General features: G+C 45.2%; 2 protein-coding genes across 4 annotated transcripts in view; one reads left to right on the forward strand and one right to left on the reverse strand.

The window, feature by feature from the left end:
• Positions 1 to 14605, reverse strand: part of CYSRT1 (cysteine rich tail 1) — a 157577-nt gene that overhangs the window by 56702 nt on the left and 86270 nt on the right. The window lies entirely within an intron of this gene.
• Positions 1298 to 13147, forward strand: RNF208 (ring finger protein 208). Its single transcript, XM_069986348.1, has 3 exons — positions 1298 to 1379; positions 11013 to 11354; positions 11461 to 13147. The coding sequence occupies exon 3, from the start codon at positions 11722 to 11724 to the stop codon at positions 12517 to 12519; it is 798 nt and encodes a 265-aa protein (XP_069842449.1). The 5' UTR covers positions 1298 to 1379; positions 11013 to 11354; positions 11461 to 11721; the 3' UTR covers positions 12520 to 13147.

Consider the following 14605-nt stretch of genomic DNA (forward strand, 5'->3'; position numbering starts at 1 on the left):
ATCTATCTATCTATCTATCTATCTATCTATCTATCTCCTATCTATCTCCTATCTATCTATCTATCTATCTATCTATCTATCTATCTATCTATCTCCTATCTATCTCCTATCTATCTATCTATCCATCTATCTATCTCCTATCTATCTATCTATCTATCTATCTATCTATCTATCTATCTATCTATCTCCTATCTATCTATTTATCTATCTATCTCCTGTCTATCTATCTCTCTCTCTCCTATCTATCTATCTATCTATCTATCTATCTATCTATCTATCTCCTATCTATCTATTTATCTATCTATCTCCTGTCTATCTATCTCTCTCTCTCCTATCTATCTATCTATCTATCTATCTATCTATCTATCTATCTATCTATCTCCTATCTATCTATCTATCTATCTATCTATCTCCTATCTATCTATCTATCTATCTGTCTCCTATGTATCTATCTATCTATCGATCTATCTATCTATCTATCTATGTCCTTGCTATCTATCTATCTATCTATCTATCTATCTATCTATCTATCTCCTATCTATCTATCTATCTATCTATCTATCTATCTATCTATCTGTCTCCTATGTATCTATCTATCTATCTATCGATCGATCTATCTATCTATGTCCTTGCTATCTATCTTACATGCAGTAGTAACATGTGCAGGGATCAGCTATATATCATGTATCTGTGTGCTGAGCAGTGACATTTGGCGGTATACACTGTATGGTTGGCGGGGGTCTCGGCCTCCACATCCTCTCTATATTATTAGTGTCGGTGCAGTATGCCAGGAGCCTCTTCCAGTCATTGACTATTTCATTACTCAATGTTATATCCCGGGAATAGCCCCCTGTCACCATCCATCACCCCTCGCCTCCTCTCCTATATTGCTCTGCACCACTCTGGGGGCTCTTATGCAGATGTAGCAGAGCTCAGTTTGCCATTTGCCCCATTTTACAGCATATCATCATTCTCTGAGCCAAGGTGGAGTGGAAAAACTCATCTCTGCTCCATCTGTGCCTGTATTATCCAATGTATGAAGCCTATGACTCCCTTGTCATGTCGCACAGCCCTGTGCTTGTTCTGGAAGGGGGTGCATATATAAAGAGCCTGTGTCTGCGGACCCCCTCCCCTCCAGCAGCTGCAGGCCTGTATATAGTGAGGCAAGATCATATAGGTAGAAGATGAATGAGAAGGGGTATGGCCTGGGGAGGAGGCTCCTGCACTGACAGCTTCGCCTTGTAGAGAGGGTGGACCCTGAGCTACTGCAACCCACTGGGCTTGTGCTAAGTGATTGAGAGAAACAGGAGCAGCCTGCATCACTGCAGAGCCCACTGCAGACAGGGAGGACCAGGCAGCAGGGACCTGCACTCACACTGGTAGGTGCTGGGGGATCAGGGTGAGGGCTCCGACATCTTATAAGGGGGGGCACTGACTTCTTCTTGCATCCGTCTTGCATCAGGGATGAGGTCTTCTTTGTGCAATGACATTCGCAGCCTCCTGTATGACCACCCATCTTGGATTTATCATCCTCCCCCCCCCCCCCTAAGAGGCTTTCCTGACATGACAACCCATATAAATACAATGTTTCTCTTTGGAAACTTCCCATTCTTCCAATCGGATTACTAGCGGATCCTGGCTGACATCCTGCACAAGCCTTTAATGCCTTCTCCCCCCCCCCCAGGACCTCCAGCCTCATCTCCCTCTGCAGGTGATTGACAGGCGCTCTTCTCTATGTATGGGATTTTTATTGCAGTCTTATTTGAATGTGGATAGGGATGACCCTATGGGGGTTTGTGGGGGGATTGTGTGCGCCTGGAGCGGCATAGAAGAGAGGGAGCGAGCAGGAGATGGGGGGGCGGGGGGAGCGGTGACAGAGCACTGTGCATCTAATCTGCCTTTCAGATAACCTTTGCAGAATGTGGCCTCCCAAAAAGCACTGACAAAGCCTGCCAGGAGCCGTGTCCAGCCTGGATCCTTATGGTGGAGAGGAGGGGGGGTTCCATTGCAGGGATGGGAAGGAGGTGTGTGCCCCCATATTGTAAATAGCTGTGCACGCTCCAATCCATGGAGACTTCCAATATGGACGGTGCTTTGATGCTAGTGATGGCAGAGGCTGCATAGATAGATTATTGGATCTCGTAGAACCCCGAGATCCTTCAGCCAGTGCGGAATGTAAACTGGAATCGTATCAGGATACTAAGGGTTAATGATGGGTTAATCAGTCCATAATATCATATGGGATGTCGCAGATGGTCGGGAATCAGGGACCCGGGGGCTGGACGGTGAATGGGGGAGAAATATCGTAAGAATCGGTCGATGATCCGGTGCGGATTGTTATTTTCTGTGGTTATTGATCTGTGCACCTGTACTGGTCTGATGAGCTGACAATCTAAATCCGAACAGATCCTGCTGGGATCTGTGGCCGACTCCACATCCATTGGTCGGCCCTGGATATAAGCGGCGTCTGAGGTGTCTGGCAGCTGCTCGTTCTCCTTGGAAGTAACAAGCTGATTGGGTATTTTATGGGGCAGTGGAGGATGAGAGTTGTTGGATAACTGATGATTCGGCCCGTGATATCCGGGGGGGCAGTCAGGGGACCATGGCCGGACAAGAAACGTTTCCCCCCCCCATAAGATTTCCCACTTCTGGGCCTCCTGTGATCACATGATTCTCACCATATGTTCCTGCTATCTATGGCGCCTCTATCTCTACATGTCCCATGTGCCCCCCACTATATATGGCACCAACATCTAGGGCAGCACTGTGTGAGGACTGCGATCACTCACATTACCCCCTGTTCACATTGGGGTTACAATTACTCAGCTCAGATATACGATGGGACAAATTTTTCTGGAAGCCAATTGACCAGAAAATAAGAAAACCGGGCAACCCTTGAGGATATATACCCCAAAGAATAAGTAATAGAGAGAAAGATGGACTCCTGTGATGTCATCAGAGAGGGTCCTCCCCACCTCCACTAGAGGCACTATGGCAGGCTCATGGAACAGGACTGATAAGATTACTGAGGATGATGCGGTAGTAGTGGAGCCTGGGACCAGGACTGATGGGACTACTGATGGTGATGGGGGCAGTAGTGGAGTCAGGGGGCAGGATTGATAGGACTATAGAGGGTGATGGGGGTAGTAGTGGAGTCAGGGGCAGGACTGATGGGACTATAGAGGGTGATGGGGGTAGTAGTGGAGTCAGGGGCAGGACTGATGGGACTACTGATGGTGATGGGGGTAGTAGTGGAGTCTGGGACCAGGAATGATGGGCTTACTGAGGTTGATGGGGTAAGTAGTGGAGACTGGGTCTGGGACTGATAGGATTACTGAGGGTGATAGAGGTAGTAGTGGAGTCAGGGGGCAGGACTGATAGGACTACTGAGGGTGATAGAGGTAGTAGTGGAGTCAGGGGGCAGGACTGATAGGACTACTGAGGGTGATGGGGTAGTGGTGACGTCTGGGACCAGGACTGATGGGATTACTGAGGGTGATGGGGTAGTAGTGGAGACTGGGGCAGGACTAATGGGATTACTCAGGGTGATGGGGGGCAGTAGTGGAGTCAGTAACCAGGACTGATGGGACTATTGAGGGTGATGGGGGTAGTAGTGGAGTCAGGGGCAGGACTGATAGGACTACTGAAAGTGATGGGGGCAGTAGTGGACTCAGCGGCAGGACTGATAGGATTACTGGGGGTGATAGGGGTAGTAGTGGAGTCAAGGGCTAGGACTGATAGGACTATAGAGGGTCATGGGGGTAGTAGTAGAGTCTGGGGCAGGACTGATAGGACTACTGAAAGTGATGGGGGCAGTAGTGGACTCAGCAGCAGGACTGATAGGATTACTGAGGGTGATAGGGGTAGTAGTGGAGTCAAGGGCTAGGACTGATAGGACTACTGAGGTTGATGGGGTAGTGGTGACGTCTGGGACCAGGACTGATGGGATTACTGAGGGTGATGGGGTAGTAGTGGAGACTGGGGCAGGACTAATGGGACTACTGATGGTGATGAGGGCAGTAGTGGAGTCAGTAACCAGGACTGATGGAGCAGGGCCGCAGATCCCTCAAAATATTATTTACTGAAAGTCCTCCACCAAATACTGACAAACAAGGTTATTCACAGATTGGCGCCAACTCGAGGAGCGACAGGAGGTGCAAAATACAATCTGGAGACTGTGATGTGCACACTGCCAACACGTGGGACGCTGAATCTGACATTTACTTATATTTTTCTATTTTATAAATAAAGTTTATTGATATGAGCAATGTAGGCCAATCAGAATTCAGTTTATTGTACCAATGCTGGTTGCAACCAGGAAGCCAAACTCTGGTTGCTGAGCCTTAACCGGTCCTGACAGTCTGGACATATGAGGCCCATCAGGTGTAGGTGTAGCTGTAGTGTGCTCTTCAATAAACTTTATTTATAAAACAAAACTGAGGAATTAGGAGATGGAATCTCAGTGGTGGCTGATTGGTTGCTATATGTGACTGCTCATCCTGACTGGCTGCTATAGGTGACTGCTCATCCTGATTGGTTGCTCTAGGTGACTGCTCATCCTGACTGGCTGCTATAGGTGACTGCTCATCCTGATTGGTTGCTCTAGGTGACTGCTCATCCTGACTGGCTGCTATAGGTGACTGCTCATCCTGATTGGTTGCTCTAGGTGACTGCTCATCCTGACTGGCTGCTATAGGTGACTGCTCATCCTGATTGGTTGCTCTAGGTGACTGCTCATCCTGATTGGTTGCTCTAGGTGACTGCTCATCCTGATTGGTTGCTCTAGGTGACTGCTCATCCTGATTGGTTGCTATAGGTGACTGTACATCCTGACTGACTCCCATAGGTGAATGCTCATTCTGATTGGCTGCTATAGGTGACTGCTCATTCTGATTGGCTCCCATAAGTGACTGCTCATCCTGATTGGTTGCTATAGGTGACTGCGCATCCTGATTGGCTCCCATAGGTGACTGCTCATCCTGATTGGCTGCTGTAGGTGACTGCTTATTCTGATTGGCTGCTATAGGTGACTGTTAATCTCTGTTAGGCTGCTATAGGTGACTGCTCATCCTGAATGGCTGCTATAGGTGACCGCTCATCCTGATTGGCTGCTATAGGCGAATTCTCATCTTGATTGGTTGCTATAAGTAAATGCTCATCCTGGTTGGCTCCTATAGACGACTGCCGCTCCTAAATAACTCCTATAGGCGACTGCTTATCCTGGTTGACTTCTATAGCTGACTGCTCATCCTGATTACGTGCATGGCCATCAGTTACATGCATCGCCATCAGTTACATGCAACACCATCAGTTACATGTGTCGCCATTAGTTACATGCATCGTCATCAGTTACACGTGTGGCCATCAGTGACATGTGGGGCCATCAGTTACATGCATGGCCATCAGTTACATGTGTGGCCATTAGTTACATTCAACACCATCAGTTACATGCAACCCCATCAGTTACATGCGTCGCCATCAGTTACATGTGTGGCCATCAGTTACATGTGTGGCCATCATTTACATGCGTGGCCATCATTTACATGCATGGCCATCATTTACATGTGTGGCCATCATTTACATACATTGCCATCAGTTACACATGTGGCCATTAGTTACATGCGTGGCCATCAGTTACATGCGTCGCCATAAGATACATGTGTGGCCATCAGTTACATGCGTGGTCATCAGTTACATGCGTGGCTATCAGTAACATGCCTGGTCATCAGTTACATGCATGGCCATCAGTTACATGCGTGGCCATCAGTTACATGCGTGGCCATCAGTTACATGCGTGACCATCAGTTGCGTGTGTGGCCATCAGTTACAGGCGACGCCATTGACTCTCCCTGACAGCACACTGAATGTTTGGCGCTTGTGTGTGCACCATCTGCTCCTCTAAGAGATCACTGACCGCCATCCTTTCCATAAAATTTGAGAGCACATAACCTCTATCATTATCAACATATTTGGTAATAATTCAGAATCGGCGCTGTATAAACCGATTTACAGGAAAACAGCCGCCTGGGAGCTGTGACCCGATTGGTTGACGGGTTTTACCAAATAAGCGCTTAAGTGATAAGACACGAGGTTGGTTAGTCATGTTCTTTCCTGTTTTATGTTGTCACTAAGGAAAAATGCTGCATTGTCCGAGACGTAACAATCACCCGCGCCAAGCAGCGAAAATTTATTTCCACTAAAAGGGCAAAACAATATTCGTTGCCTTCGCCCCTCCCCCTCCACGTCTCCTACTACAGCTGTGTAATCTATTGTTTCCCCATGGCTCTATTGTCTGGGTATATACAGCACGGGCTGTCAGGGGGGTGATACATATATTTATATATACGCTGGAAGACGCCATTGTAGGAGACCCTGAAATACATCTCGCAATTCTTGGAATGAAAAATGGTAAATCTGTATTCATGGCCATGTGCTGGCACGAAATGGGGCACAAAGAGCGTAAAATTCTTACTCACTGGGTGAATACAGCTGGCAGCTGATCAGACATTATAGTCCCCGATCACGTCCCACCGCGTTTCATGTATCACTTTTATATTCTGTACCCCATTGAGACTAATGCGGACGAATACCGGAACGGATATTGTATAAGCAATTTCAGTACGGACGACACCATTTTAAGTCACCATATGTTACCTATTATTCCATATAAGGTGCAGAATTTCTATCATGTCCCTATCCATTCATGCCATTCCATTAAGGCAAAGCAGTGAACGCCATTGTAAGCAATGCCTGAGGTCGCTGCTGCAAGATTTTGTCAGTTCTGGTACTACAGCCTGTTCTTGTGTTATAGCTGTCACACTACAAGTTCTGTCATAGCACTACTGTACCCAGCATGACCTGAAGAAAACATGTGGTACTATTGCAAAACGAACACGCTCAACTTCTGGATTTTTTGCCCTCTTCCCCCCCCAAAATGGCTGATAATAGGAAACAATAGACGGCGTTCACCTGCACAATCCCTTTAAGCAATCTTATGACTAGTGTTCAGCAAACCTGCAGAACTGTTCGGGATCAGCAATGCTTTCTGAACCTAAACACTCGGCATTTGTCTCCTGGCAGCTGGAGAAGTTGGATGCTGCCCTAGGGAGAACGTCCTAGAAAACTTGGATACAGCCATAAGCTATATCTATGTCTTCCAGGCAGCCTTAGGGCTGCATCCAACTTCTCCAGCTGCTGGGAGTCAAATGCAGAACTGTTGGGTTCAGGAAACGTTGCTGAACCCAAACAGTTCTGCAAGTTCGCTCAACAATACTTGTGACTAAAGATGGCGGCACATTTCATGGGGTCCTTATATTCCCTTGATATTTATGTTTTCCTTCCCGTCCCGCTGCGATCCCTTCCCCTATGTTGTCTTATTGACTCCGGTCCATTCACTATTCCAGTAACCCAGGCTAATGTAATGGACGTTAATGGACGAAGCTATTTATTATTCATGTTTTTCTTCTCTTTTTGGATCTTCAAGGTTTATTTATTTTATTTTTTTTTATGAAAAAAGGCAGAGAGAAAACACCAGTGACCCTGCGAGTCCAGACAGAGTACTCCAGGCGTCTGTGCGATTCTTTACGTCTCCCCTGGTTTTCCACTGAATAGACTATACGAAAAGATCTCTGTAGGCCAATTGGTATTGGAAAATCTGCAAAAGGCCGAAGCTACATCACCCATGCCTTTAAACCAGCCAGGTTTAGTTGTTAGGACGTGGCCATTGATGTGGATGGTGGCTAGATATGGCAGGATGAACTTCCAGAAGTGTTGTCATAGGGCCTATGGACATTGACATATTATGTGGGCAGATGGGACAGACGAGACATTGTATATCGTGTTGGGCCGGTTTCTGATATCAGGGGTTAGAGCTAAACTTGTCACATAACCGATTCCTTTGTAAACCATTATAAAATATTATATCTTCTTGGGTTTTGCCAATAGTAAACTAAACTCTATTGCATCTGTGTAAGACAATGGACAAAGTGCTGAGGCAAAAGAAACAGTAGCGGTAACTCCTTGTGATTTATGGGCGTTAGAAGCAGTTCTTCTTACAGGAGGTCGAGCCCCTTCCAGCTCCTTATTACTGTGTAGTTACATTTCCTGCAGCAGGTGGGGGTCACTGTGCCATACAGGGGGGTGAGGTTACCATAACCGTGCTTGTTTATGGCCAAGACGAACCCAACAAATGTGTTTCCTCTGAAGAAATGTGACTATTATTCCTGAACAGGGAGCAGGCAGCTACGTTTCCGGCAACATTCCAGAAAGCTCGGAACGTTCCCATTGTGACACGGTGGATGTACGTTCTGTTCTGTCTGAGCACCTCCCGGCCCAGGTCCTCCCAGCCGCCATCTCTATAGAGAAACAGCGAGCAAACTAATAAGAGGGGAGAGCAGAAGCCGAGCCGTATAAAAGGAAACGGGAAGTGAAACTGTATTCTCTCTTCGAACTGATTATCTATGTAAATAATATCCAATCCATCGCAAATTATTACCCAGAGTAACAGAAAACCGTACAATATGTTTACACCAAAACTCATGACCAAAGGAGCAATATTATTGCAGTTATACACCTTGTATATAGGAGCAGTATTCTATTAGTTATATTCTTGTATATAGGAGCAGTATTATAGTAGTTATATTCTTGTATATAGGAGCAGTATTATAGTAGTTATATTCCTGTATATAGGAGCAGTATTATAGTAGTTATATTCTTGTATATAGGAGCAGTATTATAGTAGTTATATTCTTGTATATAGGGGGCAGTATTATAGTAGTTATATTCCTGTATATAGGAGCAGTATTATAGTAGTTATATTCTTGTATATAGGAGCAGTATTATAGTAGTTATATTCCTGTATATAGGAGCAGTATTATATAGTAGTTATAGCCCTGTATATAGGAGCAGTATTATAGTAGTTATATTCCTGTATATAGGGGGCAGTATTATAGTAGTTATATTCTTGTATATAGGAGCAGTATTATAGTAGTTATATTCTTGTATATAGGAGCAGTATTATAATAGTTATATTATTGTATATAGGGAGCAATATTCTATTAGTTATATTCTTGTATATAGGGGTAGTATTATAGTAGGTATATTCCTGTATATAGGGGCAGTATTATAGTAGTTATATCACACGAGCTTCAAAGAGATGTCGGCACTATCACGTTCAGTGGTGAGGAATGTGTTCACAAATGTGTTTTAAGAATATACCTGTGCTCACATTACAGTACCTCCATGTTTTTCCCATTCTGTTTGCAGCAGTAGTGGTGAGTGCAATACCATATTCATAATTGTGTTGTTTGGGGGCAGCCTTCTCTGCCGGTGGTGCTGGCTGGGTATTGGTGGGGCATTTTGGGTTTGGTCCTGTGACATTGGAGTTACAGGGCCATTCCATGGCTTCCCTTCCCTGCAGGTGCACGCTTTGCGGGGTTGGCGGCCACCGACCGACACGGTGTGGAGTTAGCGTAGGGACCCGTGTGAACCAGGAGACCTGCACGTGGTACACGGGGCGGTATGGTTTGATCAAATTATATGCCAACATCCTGACGTTGGTTTTTAAAATAAGCTTAGCAGCATTAGTATCAGCCATAGGTGTGATGTGCAGTCGCTCCTCTCTTTCCATGTCGTGTTTTACATTTCTCCCTTTTCTAGGCAGCTGGCACTCCCCTTTATAAGACCCACGTGACTCAAATCAGCAGAATATACCTGTGCTCACATGTCAGTACCTCCATGTTTTTCCCATTCTGTTTGCAGCAGTAGTGGTGAGTGCAATACCATATTCATAATTGTGTTGTTTGGGGGCAGCCTTCTCCGCCGGTGGTGCTGGCTGGGTATTGGTGGGGCATTTTGGGTTTGGTCCTGTGACATTGGGGTTGCAGGGCCATTCCATGGCCTCCCTTCCCTGCAGGTGTACGCTTTGCTGGGTTGGCGGACACCGACCGACACGGTGTGGAGTTAGCGTAGGGACCCGTGTGAACCAGGAGACCTGCACGTGGTACACGGGGCGGTATGGTTTGATCAAATTATATACCAACATACTGACGCTGGTTTTTAAAGTAAGCTTAGCAGCATTAGTATCAGCCATAGGTGTGATGTGCAGCCACTCCTCTCTCTCCATATCATATTATAGTAGTTATATTTTTCTATACAGGAGCAGTATTATAGTAGTTATATTCTTGTATATAGGAACAGTATAATAGTGGTTATATTCTTGTATATAGGATCAGTATAATAGTAGTTATATTCCTGTATATAGGAGCAGTATTATAGCAGTTATATTCTTGCATATAGGAGCAGTATTATAGTAGTTATATTCTTGTATATGGAGCAGTATTATAGTAGTTATATTCCTGTATATAGGCGCAGTATTATAGCAGTTATATCCTTGTATATAGGAGCAGTATTATAGTAGTTATATTCTTGTATATAGGAGCAGTATTATAGCAGTTATATCCCTGTATATAGGAGCAGTATTATAGTAGTTATATTCTTGTATATAGGGGGCAGTATTATAGTAGTAATGTTCTTGTATATAGGAGCAGTATGATAGTAGTTATATTCTTGTATAGAGGGTAGTATTATAGTAGTTATAGTCTTGTATGTAGGGGCAGTATTATAGTAGTTATATTCCTGTATATAGGAGCAGTATTATAGTAGTTATATTCTTGTATATAGGAGCAGTATTATAGTAGTTATAGTCTTGTATGTAGGGGCTGTACTATAGTAGTTATATTCTTGTATATAGGGGCAGTATTATAGTAATTATATTCTCATACATAGGGGACAGTATTAAAGTAGTTATATTTACACGCCTCACACTTTCTGGAAGCCTTCTTATAATATCTATACTTTGAGAGAGAGAGAACTGCACCGCCTTCGCGTACACTTCTGTAATTAAGTAATAAATGAGGTGAACTAACATCTGCAGAACAATACACTGTGTTACTTTGAAACTTTTTGTTTTTCTCCTTACTAAACCCTTCCCCCCTTCTTTATTTTGTACACAGGTACTTCAAGAACCAGATAGTCCATTACGTGAGGACTCTGCAGTATCAGAGGTAATGATTGATCTCCATAAACTCAGCTCCCTCGTCTCCTAAAGCCAACCAGCTCCCACAACTCCTCCTCCCCCCTTGATTACGAGGCCTCATTGAAGCAGTCTGGATGTACGTCTGACCTATGCCAGCCTTGTACAGTGATCATCAGTCTCCTGGAATGCAACTGACCTGTTAGTGGGAGCTAAAGAGAAGTCAGGAGAAAGGAATTTGTATAACGTTCTGCAACCTTGCTCCAGCCTACCGCACCCGCAACAATAATAACAAGGAAAAGGTGGAACACCTGTTCTCAAGGTACACAATGCCCTTGATGTGGTGTAAGCCTCAGCCTGCCTGCACGGATTATACTGTGTTCTTGTGAAATTTTGGGATCCTCTAAAGCTTCCTTTCTCTACTGCAGACAATCACTGCACCTCCTTCAGGTCTGGTGCAGACTCTACGTATATCAAGGCTTCCTGATCTGGAGGAACATCCTACAGGAGTTGCATTTTGACCCGACTGCTTGGATATTACACACTGGCTTATGTATAGTCTCCTGGATTGTGTTATCTTGTAGGAGATGACGGACGTCTGCATCGGAGTCCAGCCTTACTCTTCCAACGTTAAATCTTTGCCAAATCAGTCTTTTTAACTTGTGAGCGGTGAATCTTTCTCAAGCCACATGCAGGGGGCTCTAGGAGAAAACAAAGTTGCGGACAGTAATGTGAAAAAAATTCTTATGTCGTGTCTGAAAGGGCAGCAGGTGATTATCAAGATGGAGGCGATGAAGATCATACAGGCTGAGAAGTTCTCGGAATGCCAGAACTCTCAGTCAAGGTACGGTCCTCCGTCGAGGAGGGAACCTCCACTAGTTGCCAAACGTGCCTGGCCCTCAGACTCGGAAATTATTGTCAATCAGGCCTGCGGGGAGATGCCTGCTCTGGAAAACGTTCCAACTACTTTGGGTCTTCCTAGGACACCTCCACCACCGAGACGGGAGAAAATCTACCCTGGTCAACGGAAAGCTAGTTCCGAAATCTGTTACCACCGTAAGACCCCTTCCGATGAAGTTATCGTAAACCAGTATGTGCTGCATCCGTCCACACCATGTGAACCCTTAGAATGTCCAACCTGTGGCCACATGTACAATTTTACAAACAAGAGGCCTAGGATCTTATCATGCCTCCATTCGGTGTGTGAGGAGTGCCTGCAGATTCTCTACGAGTCATGTCCCAAGTACAAATTCATTTCATGCCCAACCTGCAAGAGAGAAACTGTGCTGTTTACAGACTATGGCCTGGCTGCCCTTGCTGTGAACACCAGCATTCTCAACAGGCTGCCAACTGAGGCCCTGACGGCCAATCCCGTACAATGGAACAGCGAAGCAGACCGCAGTTGCTACCAGACCTTTCGCCAGTACTGTGGTGCAGCGTGTAGCTGTCAGGTCCGCAATCCACTGTCTTCCTGTACCATCATGTAGCTGGTGTTGTCCCGGAGAACTGTTACTTGTGCAGTATTATCTCAGATAGTGGCCGAGGTGTTATCGGGGCAGATTCAGCCACTTCTATATCCAGACTTTATTCGATATCAGTGAAATAGACATTGTGATTGACGGTGACACCTGAACCAACCGGCCATAGTTTACATCTTCCTTCCATCCGTCTTGGTGACTTCTTCTTGCATCCCTCTGTATTTTTGTCTACTCAAGCACCTTCTCGTCTGTCCTAAACTTGATCCTTCTCTAGTTCTTTCTTTGTGTCTCTCTTTTCTTACTGACCTTTTCTAAGTGGTAATGTAAATATGCATGAACGGATGGGTACAGGAAGGACTTGTTGGACCCTTTGTTCTGTTACAACCAGCTGTGCCATGTAATCACGGCACCAAGCACAACTCTGACCATAATGGTGGATGGCAAAGCCACGGGTTGTTGGCTACAGCTGCTGGTCACTGGATCTAACCCACCCCTATACCCGAGGGGTGGGCATCATCTGACGCCTCCCTTTGTCTAAGTTGTTTTGCCAAAGCTATTATTATTATTATTATTTCAGTTGCTGAAAAGAAATGAAACAGAAATGATATATTTTAAATTATTGTATGTATTTCAAAAATGTAAAAAAAAAACCAAAAAAACAAAAAGGACAAAAAAAAACTGTGACTGCGTTAACCACTTTGCAGGCCCCTCTAGCATCAGTTTAACCTGTTTTCTGCCAGCGAGGTCTGCATTACATTGCAGTGCGATATACTGAGGATCTTGTTGGCGGAGAGGGAGGTTAATTTGCAACCTATTTGTCCTGATGAAAGAATCATGGTGGGAGACGACTATTTCTTGTTTATGTTGAAGGCTGTGTATTGATCTAAAGAACCCTGCTATTCAATAGCTTGCTGACCAGGGACGGTTGTTGCTATACCTAAGCTTCCTCCTCAGCTGAAATAACCATCAACTACATAAATGGCTACAACACACTCAGCTTTGCTGTCTTGCATTTGCTTTATTATAAACATACATATTCTTTTATGTGTATATGTTAGACATCTATATGGTAAGTGAAGAGAAGGTGCATCTTGTGAAATGCCATACAGATCTATTTTGTGGAGACTTTGACATCAGACATGTCAAAAGTTATTGATCACAATGGATCTCACTGCTGAGACCCGCTTTGATCAGAAGATATAGCCGGGGAGAGATTGCAGTAGCATGATTAACTCCCTGGCCGCCCGCTCATTCCATCAATATTATCTCATAGACTTACACTGACAAAAATATTGACAGAAGAGTGGCCAACCACAGAGTGGATTGTGCAGTCTCTCCATGGCTATATCTTCTGATCAGAGCGGGTCTCAAAATTTATTTGTAGTGACATTGACCATTGAGGGTACAAACACACAGGCCGGATCCGCAGTAGATTTCTTGCTGCAAATTTGCAGCTGTAGTTTCTATGAGAAGACAGTGGGATTGACATGCGTGGAGCAGGTACAGTATGCTCCGGCCGTCGGGGGGTTAAGAGGGTGGTCTCCTTACATACATCCCACTACAAGTATGTCTTTTCATAGAAACTACAGGCAAGGGATCCGCAGTGGATTTAATCGCAATTTGCAGCAAGAAATCCGCCGTGGATCTGGTCTGTATGTTTGTACCCTAAGGCTATGTTCATACAATGTAAGAGACCGGACGTTCCGTGACCCGGCCAGGTCACGGAACGCTGGTCTTAGAAATTATCATCCCGGCCGTTACTGCAGTGCTGGCCGGATGATCTTTGGCGCAGCAGAGTTCTGATGCGGGCGCACACAGAACTCCCCACTGCACACTATGGAGCGAGTGGCCAGAGCTGCTGACAGGGTTTTCTACGGCTGCTATTCAATGAATAGCGGCCTCAGAATACTGACATGTCAGTTGTTTGCGGCACCGCTAGGGATCCCGACCGGAGCGTATGCCATGTGTATACGCTCCGGCCAGGATCCTATAGACGGCACGGTAATGTATATTTTCTCAATAATCACGGCCCTTGTTGTAATGTGCAACAAGGGACGTAGTTTAACGAAAATATATGTAGTGTAAACATAGCCTT

The sequence above is a fragment of the Dendropsophus ebraccatus genome, chromosome 10 (assembly GCF_027789765.1).
Source record: "Dendropsophus ebraccatus isolate aDenEbr1 chromosome 10, aDenEbr1.pat, whole genome shotgun sequence".
Lineage (NCBI taxonomy): Eukaryota > Metazoa > Chordata > Amphibia > Anura > Hylidae > Dendropsophus > Dendropsophus ebraccatus.